We start from the raw sequence: 20,231 nt of genomic DNA on the forward strand, positions 1-20,231 counted from the left end.
CCATTATTGATAAGACTGGTCTCCGTCTATTTTATGCAAATAAGAATCTTACAAATTCTCATAAAATAGACTAAGTGAATTCAATTAATGAAAACATATTGGAAATAATGAAATTACAGTAACAGTCATATGATCACATTTTTTGGTTCTAGTCAGGATTCCTTACAGCCGTATTTAGCACCAAAAGAATGTGGTGATCAATGGTATCAAAAGCAGCACTAAGGTCTAGGTGTAACGGCTTTCGTCTGGTGGAAGAGAAGCGGACGAAAATGCAGCGTGGTATTTTTGAGACATGTTTAATGAAGATGAAAAGGAACAATACAAAAACAACAAACGGAACGTGAAAACCTATACAGCCTATCTGGTGACAACAAACACAGAAACAGGAACAATCACCCACGAAATACTCAAAGAATATGGCTGCCTAAATATGGTTCCCAATCAGAGACAACGATAATCACCTGACTCTGATTGAGAACTGCCTCAGGCAGCCATAGACTATGCTATACACCCCCAAGACAAAACACACCACAAAAAACTCATGTCACACCCTGGCCTGACCAAATAAATGCAGATAAACACAATATACTTCGACCAGGGCGTGGCAGAACCCCCCCTAAGGTGCGGACTCCCGGACGCACATCAAAACAATAGGGAAGGGTCCGGGTGGGCGTCTGTCCATGGTGGCGGCTCCGGCGCGGGACGTGGACCCCACTCTATCAATGTCTTAGTCCCTCCTCCTCGCGTCCTAAGATACTCCACCCTCGCCGCCGACCATGGCCTAGTAGTCCTCACCCAGAAACCCACTGGACCGAGGGGCAGCTCGGGACTGAGGGGCAGCTCGGGACTGAGGGGCAGCTCGGGACTGAGGGGCAGCTCGGGACTGAGGCAGCTCGGGACTGAGAGGTAGCTCGGGACTGAGGGGAAGCTCGGGACTGAGCTGAGGGGAAGCTCGGGACTGAGGGGAAGCTCGGGACTGAGGGGAAGCTCAGCACTGAGAGGAAGCCCAGCACTGAGAGGAAGCTCAGCACTGAGAGGAAGCTCAGGCAGGTAGTTGGATCCGGCAGATCCTGGCTGGCTGGCGGCTCTGGCAGATCCTGGCTGACTGGCGGATCTGGAAGAGTCTGGTTGACTGGCAGATCTGGAAGAGTCTGGCTGACTGGCAGATCTGGAAGAGTCTGGCTGACTGGCAGATCTGGAAGAGTCTGGCAGACTGACGGATCTGGCTGCTCCATGCTGACTGGCGGCTCTGGCTGCTCCATGCTGACTGGCAGCTCTGGCTGCTCCATGCAGACTGACAGCTCTGGCGTCTTCTTGCAGACTGCCAGCTCTGGCAGCTCCTTGCAGACTGGCAGCTCCTTGCAGACTGGCAGCTCTGGCTGCTCCATGCAGACTGGCACCTCTGGCTGCTCCATGCAGACTGGCACCTCTGGCTGCTCCATGCAGACTGACATCTCAGGCTGCTCCATGCAGGCTGACAGCTCTGGCTGCTCCATGCAGGCTGGCAGCTCTGGCTGCGCTGAACAGGCAGGAGACTCCAGCAGCGCTGTAGAGGAGGAAGGCTCTGGCAGCGCCGAACAGGCGGGAGACTCCGGCAGCGCAGGAGAGGAGGAAGGCTCCGGCAGAGCTGGAGAGGCGAGGCGCACTGTACGTCTGATGTGTGGTGCTGGCACTGGTGGTACTGGGCCGAGGACAAGCACAGGAAGCCTGGTGCGGGGAGCTGCCACCGGAGGGCTGGTGTGTGAAGGTGGCACAGGATGGGCTAGACCGTGAAGGCGTACTGGAGATCTTGAGAGCAGTGCTGGCACAGGACGTGTAAGGCTAGGAATGTGCACAGGAGGCCTGGTGCGTGAGGCTGGCACCATCTTAACCAGCTGACTAACACGCACCTCAGGACGAGTATGGAGCACTGACCCAGGTGCCATCAAATCCCCGACACGCTCCGTTGGGCGAATTCCATGATCCAACACCGGCTCTGGTTCTGGTCTCTTCCTTGGCTCCTCACGATAAACAGGGAGAGTTGGTTCAGGTCTGACTCCTGACTCTGCCACACTCTCCCTGAGCCCCCCCCCAAGAAATCTTTGGGTCTGACTCTCGGGCTTCCTTCCGCGCCGCCGTGCTTGCTTCGCCAACCTCATTCTCTCGTAACCCTCTGCACACTGCTCCATCGAATCCCAGGCGGGCTCCGGCACTCTCCCTGGGTCGACCGCCCACCTGTCTATCTCCTCCCAAGTTGTGTAGTCCAGATATTGTTGCTCCTGCTGCCGCTGTTGCTTCTCCTCATACCAGCGCCTCTCAGCTCTCTCCGCCTCCAGTTCTTCTTTGGGGCGGCAATATTCTCCAGACTGAGCCCAGGGTCCTTCTCCGTTTAGGATTTCCCCCCAAGTCCAGAAATCCTTATTATGTTTCTCCTGCTGTTGCTGTTGCCTGTTACCACGCCGCGTGGTCCCGTTGTGGTGGGTGATTCTGCAACGGCTTTCGTCTGGTGGAAGAGAAGCGGACCAAAATGCAGCGTGGTATTTTTGAGACATGTTTAATGAAGATGAAAACGAACAATACAAAAACAACAAACGGAACGTGAAAGGCTGTATAGGTTATCTGGTGACAACAAACACAGAGACAGGAACAATCACCCATGAAATACTCAAAGAATATGGCTGCCTAAATAGACAACGATAATCACCTGACTCTGATTGAGAACCGCCTCAGGCAGCCGTAGACTATGCTATACACCCCCAAGACAAAACACACCACAAAAAACCCATGTCACACCCTGGCCTGACCAAATAAATGCAGACAAACACAATATACTTCGACCAGGGCGTGACACTAGGAGCACGAGGACAGATGCAGAGCCTTGGTCTGATGCCATTAAAAGGTAATTTACCAACTTCACAATTGCAGTCTCAGTGCTATGATGGGGTCTAAAACCAGACTGAAGCATTTTGTATACATAATTTATCTTCAGGAAGGCAGTGAGTTGCTGCGCAACAGCTTTTTCAAAACATTTTGAGAGGAATGGAAGATTCGATATTGGCCGATAAGGTTTGGCTTTTTCAAGAGAGGCTTTATTACTGCCAATTTTAGTGAGTTTGGTACACATCCGGTGAATAGAGAGCCTTTTATTATGTTCAACATAGGGGGCCAAGCACAGGAAGCAGCTCTTTCAGTAGTTTAATTGGAATAGTATGCAGCTTGAAAGTTTAGGGGCCATGATTATTTTCATCATTGTGTCAAGAGATATAGTACTAAAACACTTGAGCGTCTCTCTTGATCCTAGGTCCACGCAGAGTTGTGCAGACTCAGGACAACTGAGCTTTGAAGGAATACGCAGATTTAAAGAGGAGTCTGTAATTTGCTTTCTAATAATCATAATTTTTTCCTCAAAGAAGTTCATGAATTTATCACTGCTAAAGTGAAAGCCATCCTCACTTGGGGAATGCTGCTTTTTAGTTAGCTTTGCGACAGTATCAAAAATACATTTCGGATTGTTCTTATTTTCCTCAGCAGTGAGGGCTCTTCGATACTGCATGGTACTGTCTTTCCAAGCTAGTCGGAAGACTTCCAGTTTGGTGTGGCGCCATTTCCGTGCCAATTTTCTGGAAGCTTGCTTCAGAGCTTTTGTATTTTCTGTATACCAGGGAGCTAGTTTCTTATGACAAATGTTTTTAGTTTTTAGGGGTGCAACTGTATCTAGGGTATTGCGCACGGTTAAATTGGGTTCCTCAATTAGGTGGTTAACTGATTTTTGTCCTCTGACGTCCTTGGGTAGGCAGAGGGAGTCTGGAAGGGCATCGGGGAATCTTTGTGTTGTCTGTGAATTAATAGCACGACTTTTGATGCTCCTTGGTTGGGGTCTGAGCAGATTATTTGTTGCAATTGCAAACGTAATAAAATGGTGGTCCGATATTCCATGATTATGAGGAAAAACATTAAGATCCACAATATTTATTCCATGGGACAAAACTAGGTCCAGAGTATGACTGTGACAGTGAGTAGGCCCAGAGACATGTTGGACAAAACCCACTGAGTCGATGATGGCTCCGAAAGCCTTTTGGAGTGGGTCTGTGGACTTTTCCATGTGAATATTAAAGTCACCAAAAATTTGAATATTATCTGCTATGACTACAAGGTTCTATAGGAATTCAGGAAACTCAATGAGGAACACTGTATATGGCCCAAGAGGCCTGTAAACAGTAGCTATAAAAAGTGATTGAGTAGGCTGCATAGATTTCATGACTAGAAGCTCAAAAGACGTTTTTTTTTTTTTTTTTGTAAATTGAAATTTTCTATCGTAAATGTTAGCAACATTTGGTCACTAGTGTAGCCATTTTCAAGCTTGCGAAGCAACTGCTTTCTATCCCTCTCGATTGGCCTTCTCTCTTCTCTCAGTCTCCATGTCTTGCTCCGCACAGACCGGACAAGTTTATGCGGGCGTGCAATAGATTATGGTCATTGTAGTTAATTACCACGTTTTCTGCGCTGAACTGTGTAGAATATTGGCCTGTTGGAAACTTCAACTCCCTACTATGTTGCACAGTTCAGGCTTGATCTGATTTATCTATACATACAACTGCATATCGAGCTCACAGAAAAAAAAAACAGAACGAAATGGAACAAATTATATTTGAAAGTATTTTGAATGTCTCTCATAAAAACCTCATATTTGAGGTATTTGAAAATATGCACTTAAAAAAAATATATATATATATTTGATGGCAGCCAAATATTTGATAAAGAACAAAACACTTCTACAGTTAGTTCAGTTAATCTAAATATATGATCATAAGTACATGGTTTGGAGAGCTCTTAGATATGAATCTCAATATAGCCTATATTCTTGAATGAAATACATGCGGGACATGGAATCACCTCAACATTAGAGTAGACCACTTTTGCTGCTTCAGAATAAATAACATATATATGTTCATAATGAGACAAGGTAATACTAACACTTGACATAGTTGTTATACATGTGTAGTAACTTTGTGATTATTACAATAGAAACATTGGTGTTACATAGGACTTTGGAAATGGCTTTATAATTTCATATTAATGGAGTTATGACATAAATGGAATAAGAAACAGTCACTATTCCTCTTGTGTACAGTAGCTAAAAGGGTTAGCTAATAAAATGTTACTCCAAAAGTAATGACAGTTGTATTACACAGACACAAGAACAGTTTAATGTTAAGTGTTACTGAGAATGCTAATAGTAACAAAATATGGCTATTAAATGTTGAAAGGAAATCAACTACAGCTGAGGTAGGTGGAAAATCAAAAAAATGATCCCTTTACAGATGGTATAGTGTGTGTTTGAAAGAACACTTACCCTCAGATGGACAGAGGTTCCAAGTATTTTTTTGTAAGTATCCAAATTGATGTTTGTCGTGTTTGCAAATGGCTTTTAATTACTCTGCAGTATTTTCAGGTATCGTAAAATTAATTGCAGCTTTTGACCTTTTCAGTGGCATGTTGAAAGAGCCATACAATAGTTGAGTGTCACAACTTATTTATACTTATCTGTACAAAATGTCATTGGTTAATTGGTTTGACATGATTATGTACACCTGGGGCAATTGACATTCAGGAGAATGGACATTTACAAAATGTTCAGATATAAATGTATTGTATAGATCAAATATGACTGCCAGATAGATTGGAATAGTATAGGAGATTGTGTGTGCTCTATTCATTCTATCTTCAACATGCAGTTCTGATACAGTCCTGCCATTAGTTGAAGGCAGCCAATTCAATAGTTTCAGAAAAGTAGTCCCTTACTGTATTCAAATATTTTTTTAAGTACTTGGTTTCTCAAATCTGTATCCAAATTGTTTTAATAAGTAGTTACTTTCTGAGATCTGTATTTGAATAGCTTTAAAAAGTAGTTATTTCCACTAACTATATTTGTGGGAAGAGTTACTTTCCACAAACATAGTTTAAACTACAGGTATCCCAGGTCTTAATTTTACCCATTTTGCCATGACTTGTTAATATGATTTCTGAGTGAGTGCCTAACAATATCCCCCTGGAAGTCAGGGCCACTGGGCACGTTCCCTGCATGCACGGTCGGTAATTCGATCATGATTCATACAAGTTTAGGTAGTTGGCTAGACTAATTTACCAATATGAAAGATGTTTTGACATGGGCTAATTGATAAATAGAGAGAAACTTCTGATGTACAATCAAATTTCGAAGTTACTGTACATGTCCGTCAAATAAAATGGTGGCCCTGCCACATAGCCAAGTAGTCTTTGGTTAGAGAGTTCCCTGAGGACGCAGCTATTGAGGCACGATGCGATGACTGACTTTGTGTGTGCTACTGTGGTGTGTGTAGTTCCCTGCATGAGGGCTGCCTGTTATCGCATACACACCTGCTCACACACCCCCTGATGTGGTATTGATTTTGGAGCATGGTTTCTGTCAATGTTTATTATTTGGTTTGCCTGGCTGTCCACGGACCTCAATTACACTTGGTTCTGATGGACATGCTGTGAGTGTCAGCAGAGAGAGAGAGAGAGAGAGAGAGAGAGAGTGAGAGTGCTGTGAGTGTCAGCAGAGAGAGAGAGAGAGAGAGTGAGAGTGCTGTGAGTGTCAGCAGAGAGAGAGAGAGAGAGAGAGAGAGAGAGGGAGCTGTGAGTGTCAGCAGAGAGAGAGAGAGAGAGAGATATTCCACATCAAGATCACTGGACCAATTCTTGCACAGAGTTAGGTTGAATTAATGGTGTTTCTTAAAATGTAATCTTAAAGGTTCATTTAACAGTGATGTTTTCAACAAGGCTACTGTGTGTATTCACGAAAATGTCATTTTTTTTGTAGAAATTGAAATTTTCTATCGTGACTCATTCCCAAAATCAGTACTCTTCAAGATGAGTGCCACAAATATGATGCCTTTGTGTTGAGTGAGAGTTTAATTAATTCAAATCCCTTTTTAATGTGGCCAATGTTGTGAGACCTTGCATATGCACCACTTACTAAGCTTTATTTTTAATTGTGAAATATACACTCTCAATTAGAATTCATATCATTTTTAGAGTTCCATCCTTTCCCTCGATATTATTTAGTGATTTATCTTTCATTAAAGGAAAATGAAAGTTAACTGAGACTGCAGATGCACAGATTGAAAAAGCAATGTTGTTGAGGTTTGTCTATCACCATCTCAGATGAAATTGTGCGGTGAGCACAAATTATCATCAAAAGTCTGGTCAAAACTGACCTCTCATCATCAGAACCTAGATAGAGATCATATGAAGCTACCAATATGTTATACTGCAGGGTAGGCCTAAAAATGTACTGTCTCAGATGGTTGTTGACCAAACAGCCCTCCTCTGATCTATGTTTGTGCCTGACTATGCTGTGATCTCCTCAGGCCTGTTCCACAGAGCCATCATCCAGAGTGGCTCAGCCCTGTCCAGCTGGGCCGTCAACTATCAGCCTGTCAAGTACACCCGCATGCTGGCCGAGAGGGTGGGCTGCAACGTGCTGGACACCCTGGACATGGTGTCCTGCCTGCAGAAGAAGAGTGCCAGAGAGCTGGTGGAGCAGGACATCCAGCCAGCCCGCTACCACGTAGCCTTTGGCCCCGTCATCGATGGTGACGTCATCCCTGATGATCCCGAAATCCTGATGGAGCAGGGCGAGTTCCTCAACTATGACATCATGCTGGGCGTCAACCAGGGGGAAGGGCTGCGCTTTGTGGAGACTGTTGTGGACCTGGAGGACGGCGTATCTGGCAGCGACTTTGATTTTGCTGTGTCGGACTTTGTGGACAGCCTGTATGGCTACCCGGAGGGGAAGGACACTCTGAGGGAGACCATCAAGTTCATGTACACGGACTGGGCCGACAGGGACAACCCGGAGACCAGGAGGAAGACATTAGTTGCCCTGTTCACTGACCACCAGTGGGTGGAGCCCTCAGTGGTGACGGCTGACCTGCATGCCCGCTACGGCTCGCCCACATACTTCTACGCCTTCTACCACCACTGCCAGAGCCTGATGAAGCCTGTGTGGTCGGACTCGGCCCACGGGGACGAGGTGCCCTATGTGTTTGGCATCCCCATGGTGGGAGCCACTGACCTGTTCCCATGCAATTTCTCCAGGAATGACATCATGCTCAGCGCTGTGGTCATGACCTACTGGACTAACTTCGCTAAGAGTGGGTGAGTACAATACACTAAGATCTGGTCAGCCTTGATTGTATAGTAAAAATAATGGGGTCATTCTTTCACTTCTTTCAGAATATTTCCCATTTGTGTCCATGTATTTTCCCCAAAGGTTTTCCTAATCATATTTAGATGCGCATTGAAGCCTGTGCAGAAGAACCAATATTTATAGACATACAGTATAGATACACTTCACATGTACAGTGCCTTCAGAAAGTATTCACACCCCTTGACTTATTCCACATTTTGTGTTATAGCCTGAATTAAAAAATTATTACATTTAGATGTTTTTGTCAGTGGACTACACACAGTTTGTGATGTCAAAGTGGAATTAGGATTATTTTTAGTTTTTACAAATGAAAAGTTGAAATATCGAGTCAATAAGTATTCAATCCCTTTGTAATGTCTAAATAGGTACAAGAGTAAACATTTTCTTGACAAGTTGCATGGACTCACTCTTTGTGCAATAATAGTGTTTAATATGATTTTTGAATGACTACCTCATCTCTGTTCTCCACACATACAGTACAATTATCTGTAAGGTTCCTCAGTCAAGCAGTGAATTTCAAACACAAATTCAACCACAAAGACCAGGGTGGTTTTCCAATGCCTCACAAAGAAGGGCACCTATTGGTAGATAAAATCAAAAGAAGACATTGTATATCCCATTGAGCATGGTGAAGTTATTCATTACACTTTGGATGGTGTATCAATACACCCGGTCACTACAAAGACACAGGCATCCTTCCTAACTCAGTTGCTGGAGAGGAAGGAAACCGCTCGGGGATTTCACCATGAGGCCAATGGTGACTTTAAAACAGTTTCAGAATTTAATGGCTGTGATAGGAGAAAACTGAGGGTGGATAAACAACATCGTAGTTACTCAACAATACCAATCTAATTGACAGAGTGAAAAAAGGAAGCCAGTACATAATACAAATATTCCAACAAGGCACTTAAGTAATACTGCAAAATGTAATGCTTGAGGCAAATCCAATACAACACATTACTTATTTTCAAGCGTAGTGGTGGCTGCATCATGTTATGGGTATGCTTGTAATCGTTAAGGACTGGGGAGTTTTTCAGGATAAAAAAGAAACGGAATGGAGCTAAGAACAGGCAAAATCCTAGAGGAAAACCTGGTTCAGTCTGCTTTCCAACAGACACTGGGAGATTAATTCACTTTTCAGCAGGACAATAACCTAAAACACAAGGCCTAATCTACATTGGAGTTGCTTACCAAGAAGACAGTGAATGTTCCTGAGTGGGCGAGTTATAGTTTTAACTTAAATCTACATGAAAATCTATGGCAAGACCTGAAAATGGTTGTATAGCAATGATCAACAACCTATTTGACAGAGCTTGAATAATTGTTTTAAGAATAATGGACAAATGTTGCACAATCCAGGTGTGGGACGCTCTTAGAGACTTACCCAGAAAGAAATTTCTGTGACATTACATCAACCAGTCTCACAGCTCACAACTTGCCTGTTGACATCCCCCATAATGAAACAAATGAAAGTTTAATGTCTTCTATGTGGGTAGTCAATCTCTGATCCCGGTCTTCACTGTTTGTATGCAGGGATCCCAACAAGCCAGTTCCTCAGGACACCAAGTTCATCCACACCAAGGCCAACCGCTTTGAGGAGGTGGCTTGGTCCAAGTACAACCCCCATGACCAGCTGTACCTTCACATCGGCCTGAAGCCTCGCATCCGCGACCACTACCGCGCCACCAAGGTAGCTTTCTGGAAGCACCTGGTGCCCCACCTGTATAACCTCCATGACATGTTCCAATACACCTCCACCACCACCAAGGTCCCTCCCCAGGACACCACCAACTCCAACGGTAAGAGGACTGGCACCACCAAGCGTCCGCCTGTCTCCACAGCCCACAGCAGTAACGGGGATGAGGAGGAAACGGGTCCTCTGATTGTGGCTAACCCGAGAGATTACTCCACTGAGCTGAGTGTCACCATCGCTGTGGGCGCTTCACTGCTGTTCCTCAATGTGCTGGCCTTTGCCGCGCTCTATTACCGTAAGGACAAGCGCAGCCGGCAGGATGGCCACGGCAGCCCCCATCAAGCCAGTCCCCAGCGACAGAGCAACGGCAACGAAGTGAGCCACACCACCACCACCATCGACGAGAGCCTGTCCCATCAGATGACCCAGAGCAGCCAGATGAACCAGTGTGACACCCTGCATGACCTCCATGATCTCCACGACCTCCATGACCTTCATGACCTTCACGACCCCCTGCACCTCTCCACAAACATGGACTACACCATGACCCTGCGCCGCTCACCAGACGACATCCCCCTGATGACACCCAACAATATCACCATGATCCCCAACTCCTTGATGGGCCTTCCCAATATGCACCCCTACAGTACCTTCCCAGCCGGGTACAACTCCACAGGCCTGCCCCACTCCCACTCCACCACCCGGGTATAGACCCAGCCTGGGACAGATGACATACAGACCACAGGGGACAGAGATTGTAGAGGTGAGTTGAGGTGCGTGCTGTGCTGTACAGTAGTTTAGGAATGAATACAAAACAGTAGTTGGTATGGGATGCGTGGGTAAGATAAGTTTGAATTTATGTTCATACTGCAAGAGCCATACAAAGCTTTTTCTGCTCAAAGGGTGCAGAATCGCCGCCAATATAATACTACTGTCTCCTCTTCCTCACAGAAGGAGGTCTATAAGCCGTGTCATTTTCTTATAATCATTTTCAAAAGCCTTTGTGAGCTGGTTAAAATGTGGGGGAAAAAAGCTTTTTATTTCCCATTCTTGTCTTTTGAGGGTAACATTTATTTGGTTCTTTCTTGTACAACCTCAGTATAGTGTTTGTACAGTTGGATTTGTACGGGAAGCTTTTTTCTTACTATGATATCTGTTTTGATTTTCAACAATTCTTTGTGGAACAATTAACATCTGGACTCCTCCCTGACTGAAGGACATTTGTAAAAAGCAGAAAATCTGTGTTATGAAGCTATTTTATACATATTCCTCATGTTACTCACAACTTAAAAGGGTATTTTTTACTTCCTGACTAAAGAATGGCTTGTTACTGTAACATTCTCTGCTTAGAGAAATACTGTTACGGTGACTGAGATGAATTGCACCTTTACTACAACATTGATTACAATTTGTAGTAAAAGTATCACATTTATCCAAACAATATTTCTATTTGAATATGCACAACGTGTGTGCGTTCGTGTGTGCGTTCGTGTGTGTGTGTGTGTGTGTGTGTGTGTGTGTGTGTGTATGTGTGTGTGTGTGCGTGCGTGTGTGTGTGTGTGCGTGTGTGTGTGTGTGTGTGTGTGTGCGTGTGTTTGTGTCTGTTTGCGTGCGCGTATGTTTGTGAGCGTGTCTGCGCACACGCAAAGTGCAGTGTACAAGTGTAAATTGGTAAGACATTTGTTTGACATTTGTTTGAAGTATTGGCTTTCATCATATTAGTGTTGTACTCCGATCTATGGTCGTCTGTTTAAGTACCTTTGTTATTTTTCAGTTAACTGTGTCTTCTTTTGCTCAACACGTTCTGCGAATGCAACTTCTGCTTTGTTATAAACAGAGAATAGCTTAAGATGGCACCTACTCTAACCAACTGATATGACTCCATTGGCTTGGCTTGTTTGTACAGAATAAACTTAGACCAGCAGTTTTTTTATTGTTATTTGTTTATATGAATATAAAGGTATTCAGTAAGATAATTAAGTATATCACAATTGTATGTATAAACTACCTGAATCAATCAGATTTTAAAGAGTCTTAAAACATTGCAGATTGAGCAAGCTGAGATTCACCCATAGGCTTCATCCCATTTACACAAAAGCCAGATTTTGCAGCATAACACGTTTTGAAGCATTACTATGAAAGTGTCTTTTGAATTCAATGTGAACACTTCACAGTATTATTCTGGGAGAATGCACATCGCTCTGAGAATTATTGTCATCTTGCTTTCTTTGATACGATCATAGAACACAATTGACTAATACTACTGTTCAATATCAATGGGCTGATTAAAGATTTTTTGGAACTGAGTTGTCTTCTTGTCAAAATCCATCAACTTTAAAAAATGTATCAGCTTTATACTATGAGTCAGATGGCCAATCTAATTCAATTGTATCACATATCAAGATTCTTTTTCAACGGAAAACAAACAGCACAATTTCAGCTTGGATTTTGAGGCATCAGGGCAATGCCCCATATATGACTGGGACTAGTTGAGATTACATAGACACAGCTTTGGCATATTATCATAATCTATGGTACATTTGTAACTGTATGTTGATATTTTGGTCAAGGGCTAAGACTGGGGAAAGTCAAAGAGGATAAGAGGTTACAGGCACACTCCAAAAAGACAGTGTGGTGTTTACTCCAGCTGCACACTGGGGCCATTGTAAGGAGTGGGCTTTGACATCAACTGGGTCAGGGATGAGGGAGGGGAGGGAGGGCAGCAGCTGGATCCAGCCCTCAATGTCCCCTTGTTAGTCTACTTAATCAATGTCAGTCCAGTGGCATTTCCATGGTCTGCCTTTTGTTTTATACTTTTGTCTGCACATTCTTCATATCTCTCTGTGTTTCCTGAAGATGCTTCTCTGAAGAGCCGAACACACCCACCAGCCAGAGCTTGCTTTCATTGACCATGTGGTGTCTTTTACATACCTCAGATAGGCAGCACACATACTATGCAGACCATGAATAGCCTGGCTACTAAGAGAGAATAAACTGTCCATGCAGCAGCCCACACATGATCACACATGATGATCACACCTACAGTAAAAAGGCCTACAGATCTGCTATCTTAATTTCACCCTGTTTCTCACAGCAGGAAAGTAATTATGCAGCAACAGGAAATCTGAATTATTATGTGGATTATAATTCATGGACTTTTTTTTGTAGGGGTTCATACATTTTTTGTTAGGGCAAATCAAGTTTGACATTTCAGTGGAAATGACAAACTTTAGAAGCCTTTTAAAACCTCAAATACACTATAATTTGAATTTCTTCCTGCACAGGAAAATTCTCCGCAAAAACAGTGTTCAAATTAAGATAGTAGATCTGTATGCATAGGAATAGGATTGTATTTAGGGAAATTGTTATGAGGTTTCTGCTCTGGATTGGTGAATACAGGATGTCGTACTCAGTCTAGGAGAAATTTTGAAAAATATGGCATATCTTTTGAAATGTGAAAGGATATGAAGTGCTGCTCATTGAGTTGTATCTGATTGCTAACATTTAAAATATGTAATAACTTACTCCTAAAATCCAAAGCCAATTTATAGGGAGACATGCCACAGCAATGTTTACGATGAAGTCTGCTGCAAGTGTACTACACAGAAAAGGCTATGTGTTTGTGTGAATTTGTTATGCATGAGAGTGACTGAAAAGCAAGTGTCTACGGGTCTTTGACCCCTGCACTGTCCTTAATGTTGAACCCAGGGCTGCATTAGTGATGGACAGTGGCTGAAAAGGGACTTTGTGTCTTTAAGATCTGCTGGTATCTGGGAGCTGAGGGTCTGTCTATTGTTGGTCAGACAAAAGCGTGAGTCAGATTCATATAGGAGTGGTGGGGAATAACTTCTCAAATCACAGTCACAAAGCCGCCAAGCTAAACCTCAATAACCCCATACCTCTTTCTGAACATGGGTAAGTGGTTATCTAATGAGTTTTTAATATTTTCTATGACTATCTTAATAGTAAAAGTCTGTGGAATATAATTAATCAACTTTTGAAATATATATATATATATTTTAGAAAATATAATTGTTGCTTCACTTGAGAACAATATGAAGGCTTGATTAATATTGTGATAATTGCTGGTTTTATTGCAAGTTGATTGTATGATTGTCTGATAAGATTATAATGTCCACTTGTGGGTACCTCATGGGTTATTCATAACACAACATTGGTAATATTGCAACATTAGAAACATAGGCAGGATTGCTCAAATATTATTCCAGGTTGCACGTAGTTAATATTGTAGACTAAATAGTCAATTTGGAACATTTGAGATAAGCTAAGCTTATTGATACTCATTACTCAAAACATTGATTGCAATTCCTTGAAAACAAAACATGAGATTCAAATACATTCAGGATCATCATCTAATCAATGAGATTAAACTTCAAATACATTCAGGATCATCATCTAATCAATGAGATTAAACTTCAAATACATTCAGGATCATCATCTAATCAATGAGATTAAACTTCAAATACATTCAGGATAATCATCTAATCAATGAGATTAAAATTCAAATCGAACCAGCTCTCACACAGCTAATATCTGTAAAATATTTTCTAAAAGGTGGATTGAACTCTTTGGGGTGCAGAGAGACAGTGGACCAGCGCAGGCTGCTGTCAGGGAGATGTCATGCAAGGTCGCTCACGTCAAAGGCTCTCACACTTCCAGTCTTGTCCAGGGCATAATTAGCAAATTTGCATGGAGTCCTTTGATTCACGTGGTAGATCTGACTCTGGAGTCAGTTTAAGTCGACCAACTATTCCTCCTTCACTACTATTTCTTCAAACAAAATAGTTACTCTGCACTACAGTTGATTCAGATTTAGCATGATTTAAGGACTTAGTTTGGTATGATCCTTCAGTGGTATCTGTGCTGTGATTTTATGAATAGGTTATCGTGGCGTTTCAAAGCACAGCTGAAGAGGGGGCGTCTGCAGCTGATGTCATTTCCAGGGACTCAAACAACTTTCCAGCTGTTGCTGTTTTTATTTAAATGGCAGTATATTTCATTAATATACTTTGTTCCTTCCTACCAACTAAAATCACAGAAACCATAATATTACAGGAACATTTAGTCAGTGTGCAACAGTTGCTCAGTCATCTATTATGTATGATCATGACAGTGTTTGCCATTCCCAAATGGGGTTTGTAGATCATACAACTTTGATGAGCCACTTGGTTGTTGTTGTGAAGATATTTCAGTTTCCCCCCACCCATTCATTGTGCTTCCTCCCACCCTTGAACACTTGAACCGCAGTCCCCACCCCCTGCTGACATAGACACTTATTCGCTGCCATAGTACCAGTCCCAGCCAGCTGTAGCTGTGGGCTGGATTGGGTGAGTAGCACTGACGTTGCCATCGGTACTGTGAGAATCCTGGTGGAGATACTCCCCTGACCTCTGCCCCACCTGCCCAGGCACCCGATGGCTTGTTTATTAGATTGTGTGTGTGTGTGTGTGTGTGTGTGTGTGTGTGTGTGTGTGTGTGTGTGTGTGTGTGTGTGTGTGTGTGTGTGTGTTTGTGTGTGTGTGTGTGTGTGTGTGTGTGTGTGTGTGTGTGTGTGTGTGTGTGTGTGTGTGTGTGTGTGTGTGTGTGTGTGTGTGTGTGTGTGTGTGTGTGTGTGTGTGTGTGTGTGTGTGTGTGTGTGTGTGTGTGTGTGTGTGCGTGCGTGCATGCATGCTTGTTTTGTGTGTGTGAGGTGGTGCTAGTGTGGTCTTTGTTTGTTTGACATCGCTGGCCTTTGTTCTCCTCCACTCCTAGCTAAGACAAAGGGCACTGTGTAAACCGCCACAAAGACAGGCTCTCTCTCTCTAAGCCCCTGGAGCCCATCCCTCAGTGCCCTCTTCTCTCTCTCCTCTCTTGGTGACGCCTGTGGTGGCTGGTGGTGGTGAAAGAGGGTTGGACTCTGGAGAGAAGAGGGGCTGAACTGTAAGCTGTTGGCAGGAGCTGAGGAGCTTTTACACACGGATGAAACCAGTGCAGAGAGCTGTTCTTTAGTTGCAATATCCTGCAGAAGAGCCTTTAGCATCACTGGTTCATAAACTCTTTGCTTGTTTTGAGGAGCACAAGATCGAAAGCAGCAAATGTTTCCGGTCAGACAGCCTTGGCTTTGCAAAGCCCTAGGTGCATCTCTCTCTCTGATTCCTATACCAATACAGCCATTAACAGTCTGGATGTTTCCTATCTGCTTCCCCAGCACAGCTTACATTGGAGGAAGTGTATGAGAGTGCTGTGAAGTCATTGGTGGCTGGTTTTGTATGGGCGCTTTAACGTTACTTGGTTGGATACGCTGCTCTGCTGCACTTGGTTTCGCTGTTGTGTTTCGCTAAAATGTTTCTGTTGCTTTCATGCCTGTTGATGGAAGTTGTTGGTGGATGTTGATGGATTTTCAGCAGAAACAGTGGGGTCTTTCTATTCAACAGCTCCCCAAGTAGGGTGACTGACAGGTGTCTGGACTGTGGCGTAGATGTGCTGTGTGTTGGTGTGTGCGGTGTGTGCCGCCTGTGTGTTGATGTATTATGCCCCCTCACCAGGTTGTTATGATTGCTGTATCCGCTGCCTGGGGGCAGTGCCCTACCCGTCCCTGGTGGCCACTCTGCTCTGCTTCACCGGCATGGCACTGTTCTGTGGCTGTGGGCACGAGGCACTGGCCAACACAGAGGTTCTCGCCGAGACTTACTTCGCTCGTAACATACAAGACTATGTTGTCCTGGCCTCGTTGTGAGTTGAGTGGTCCTTTTAATTGATGAGTAGAATTTTCTTCCTAGTAAGTGTTTGTATTTGTAGATAGGTTGTGGAAATCAAGCAACATAAATGTAAAGACTCTTACAGTAGTAGTAGTAGTAGTAGTAGAAGTTAGTAGTAGTACCCCTTCCTTTAGGTAGGTTGAGAGCAGCCACCTCTCAATAGCAAATGTTTATATCTGACCGCTCCTTATTATGACCTGTCCTTGTCTCCCAGTATCAAGTACTTCCAGTACGTGATCTATGGCCTGGCCTCTTTCTTCTTCCTTTACTGCATCCTGCTGCTGGCTGAGGGATTCTACACCACCAGTGCCGTCAAGCAGACCTTCGGAGAGTTCCGGAGCACCAGATGTGGCCGCTGCCTTAGTCTGACGGTGAGTAGGGGAGTGGGAGAGAGAGGTGAGGGGGCAGGGGGGAGGAGGGAATGACGTCACCTCGCTGTTAATCAAATCAAAATCAAATCAAATCAAATGTTAGGTTGCTAAAATAATATTGACACTATAGCCTACTGTACTCTAGCTTGTAACCCACCCACTGCAATAGAGGTTGAAAAACAACCCATAAACAATTCATAGAGTAGTTAATTAATCATCAGTTAATTATCCATGAATCCCTCATATATCATGCTCTGGGGATATTGGGCTCATGTTAGAGTATTTACCCTCTGTGGTGGGGTATTACTGCACTAATAAGGCCTCATGGGACATGTTGTGTCGCATCCTGATTCCCTGGAATTTGACCAATAACTTCCTGTGACCTCCTACTCTGCTTCCTGCTACACAGTTCATCATTGTGACATACGTCCTGGCAGTGATCTGGCTGGCGGTGTTTGCCTTTACAGCCATACCCGTCTTCTTCTTCTTCAACATGGCACAGACCTGCCACACCATCAACATCCTGGCTGAGACGGCACCCAGCATCAACCAGCATGGCTGGATCTGCATGGATGCCCGGCAGTATGGTACGTTTAGCTTATGATGGGCCCAGCCGGGCCACCTTATGTTATTTTCTTTTTAATACATTTTTTTACATTTCAAATGTACTGTACTTCATTTCACATTAATGAGACAAGCTTCGCTTTAGGACTGCTGCCCTGGAATGCAATGCCAGGGAAGGCTTGTGGAATGACCTTGGCATCCATTTGCAAAACAAAAGAGGTGAGTTGGTGGTAGCTCTGTCTGACAATAAAACTACTTTGAAAGAATGAATGTTCCTGGATTATGTAACCTTTAAACCACAAAACACAAATTATTATTCTGCATAGCAATTCAATGTACAGTACATGCACTCTATGAGGCCCCTTTTATAATGTGTACTAAAATGCATTTAATCATATTTGCATGTTTTGTCTCTGCAGTTCTTCATCACCTATGACCTATATATCGCTGCCTTTGCTGGTGCAGGGATCGCTCTCTTGGCTCTGGTGAGTAAGAACGTCCACCCAGAAACTGATGAGTCTATGGGGCCTGTCAACCTCTTGGTTTAAATTCAGAGTATGATTTGATGGTAACAGTTTATAATAGCTATCCTTTATAAACCATTTATAAATTAGTAAATAAATAAACTATTCGCAGATTATTAATAGTTAAATATCAGTACATTACAAAAATTATGTTTAACTAATGCAGTTACTAATAATGTACTAAGCATTTACAAAGATTTATACATAATTTGGTAATATTTAGTTCATTTATAAATGGCTTATAAAGGATAGTTATTATAAAGTATTCCCGACTTGAATTTTGCAGCTCCATTTGGCTTAGTTTAAGGCATACCACCAAAGAGGTATGGGGTTAATTTAAGGCTCTTTGGCAGAGAAGAATAACAGAGAAATAGAAAAATGTATCATACTGTCCATCAGCACAGTATCTAAGTCTTTATTGATTTTCAACAATGATTAAGATGACAAGACCAGCCAGGTCATAAGAGAAAAGCTCACCAATAGAGAACAGACTTAGTGTTATATAGGTGTAACTGTAGGGGCATATGGAAGTGATCAACGTGTGCACGAAGAGAGATCAGCTTGTGAGGCTACTGAATAATCGTGTCATCTAAATGAAGCTGTACTTTTGCAAAAACATATTTAGGATTTATTTCATTTTTTTAATAGTTTCTCTTTTGTCCCACTCTTCATCTTTCTCTCTAGTTTCTGTATGTGGTAGCCACCACATATAACTATGCAGTTCTGCGGTTCCTGGGCAGGAAAGGGCTGCGCTGTTAAAAACTGTGCCCTTTCACGTCTCCATTACCCCATAGACTGGGCCTGAGGGGCGCAGTTACACATCACACCACTGAACTCCATCCATCCCCTGTGAGACACACCTGCAACATGGATCCCCTACCTACTGCTGGCTGCTTCCCTGGAGGGCTCCAATTACTGACACAAGGTTCATCTGACCATCTGGTTTATCACCTCAGCCTAGCCTCAGAGCCATACTTTATGTATTTCTGAGCACCTCCAAGACGTATGATACCTACTAATGGTCTAGTTACTTTAGACAGAAACTAAAGTAGGGAGGTTGGTCAAAGAAGAGGGGCGGGCTCAATCCATGACTGTATGATATTGTACGACCGCTATTCCATTCATAACATAACCTAATGTAACGTAATATATCATGCTAAATGGAGTGTCAAAGATTTACGTTGAGAATAATACAGATTGCCCTGAGACCACGTTGGGTCGTTATAACTTTAAGCCCCTCCCCCTGCTCACCAGTCTTATACCCGTGGTTCTCAGTCCAGGAGGATGACTCTCTGATGTCTGTTGCTAATTTTCACATTGGATGTAGCGTCTCTGATTTTGGTTCACACATTAAAAAAAAAACTTTTAAAAAGTGTCACTGACGCTATTGTCAGATTGTGGGCTCTATTTAGCTCTCTAAATCTGAGTGACTTGGAGAGATGGCTGCTCTCCATGCTAATCAGAACTAAGAAACCGACCCCAGTCGCCTTGCTTACTGATATGTATATAGATTGTGAACATGATCTAGCTCCTGTTGCTTTAGATTGTGTTAGTAAATGAGCTGTCCATTACTGTAACTAGAGAAAACAGCAGAATGTGCCAAAGTTCTCTACAACACTCAAGTGAAATGTGGGAGTGTAATGTGGGAGTCGCTCTTTTCTAAGTGTGTCAAAGCACTTACGGCATCTTTTTTGCATTCACTCTTGATGTAGTACCTATTGTTTGTCCTTTTGACTGATTACTGTGTGTGGGGTGCAAGGAAACCCAATTATATGGATGTGCTAAAGGTATAAGCTAAATAAGATACTCTGTTTTCATTCTCCATATGTATTAATGCTCTCTGCTTTTAAACTGTAGTGTTTGATTTCCAGGGGATTTCTGGCTGGTGAGTGGCCTGCTATGCTATTTACTGAATTGGGTGTGTATATAATGCTGTGTTGAATTGATTAGCCATTAAAATGTATCAAAGCCTTTGAACCCAAGGTATTAAAATATTGTGCTTCATTTCATTTCATTGTCATGCAAATGTCAAATGGTAAAACAAAACTTCCAGTGAGGTTGTCCACATGGGTAATATAATGCACAACAACAAACAAGACAAATGTTATT

At 43.2% G+C, this 20,231-nt stretch overlaps 2 protein-coding genes across 5 annotated transcripts in view; both read left to right on the top strand.

Annotated features, from left to right (window-relative positions):
- LOC135548489 (neuroligin-3-like) overlaps positions 1-12,211 on the top strand; it is a 33,904-nt gene extending 21,693 nt beyond the window's left edge. For 2 of the 3 annotated variants that reach the window (XM_064978153.1, XM_064978154.1), the window contains 2 exons: positions 7,371-8,160; positions 9,746-12,211. In XM_064978153.1, the coding sequence (XP_064834225.1) occupies positions 7,371-8,160; positions 9,746-10,616 (1,661 nt within the window). In that variant the 3' untranslated portion in view covers positions 10,617-12,211. The remainder of the gene's footprint in view (positions 1-7,370; positions 8,161-9,745) is intronic. The other variant, XR_010456833.1, reaches the window with a different exon arrangement.
- Positions 12,212-13,712: 1,501 nt separating this feature from the next.
- LOC135548491 (myelin proteolipid protein) lies at positions 13,713-20,099 on the top strand. Of its 2 annotated transcripts, none has more exons than XM_064978158.1 (7): positions 13,713-13,820; positions 16,451-16,637; positions 16,878-17,034; positions 17,444-17,621; positions 17,744-17,817; positions 18,018-18,083; positions 18,807-20,099. In XM_064978158.1, exons 1-7 carry the CDS (start codon positions 13,817-13,819, stop codon positions 18,879-18,881), a joined length of 741 nt encoding a protein of 246 aa, XP_064834230.1. In that variant the 5' UTR covers positions 13,713-13,816; the 3' UTR covers positions 18,882-20,099. The 2 variants fall into 2 exon arrangements, with proteins under 2 accessions (XP_064834230.1, XP_064834229.1); XM_064978157.1 differs by lacking the exon at positions 13,713-13,820 and adding an exon at positions 15,614-16,040.
- The last annotated feature ends 132 nt before the right edge of the window (positions 20,100-20,231 follow it).

The sequence above is a fragment of the Oncorhynchus masou genome, chromosome 11 (assembly GCF_036934945.1).
Source record: "Oncorhynchus masou masou isolate Uvic2021 chromosome 11, UVic_Omas_1.1, whole genome shotgun sequence".
Classification (NCBI taxonomy): domain Eukaryota; kingdom Metazoa; phylum Chordata; class Actinopteri; order Salmoniformes; family Salmonidae; genus Oncorhynchus; species Oncorhynchus masou.

Coding starts and splice junctions, on each gene's coding strand:
- LOC135548491 (XM_064978157.1), top strand. CDS start 16,001: ATGTTTCCGGTCAGACAGCCTTGGCTTTGCAAAGCCCTAG. Junction 16,041..16,450: donor TTGGCTTTGCAAAGCCCTAG/GTGCATCTCTCT, acceptor CCCCCTCACCAG/GTTGTTATGATTGCTGTATC. Junction 17,035..17,443: donor GCCGCTGCCTTAGTCTGACG/GTGAGTAGGGGA, acceptor CCTGCTACACAG/TTCATCATTGTGACATACGT.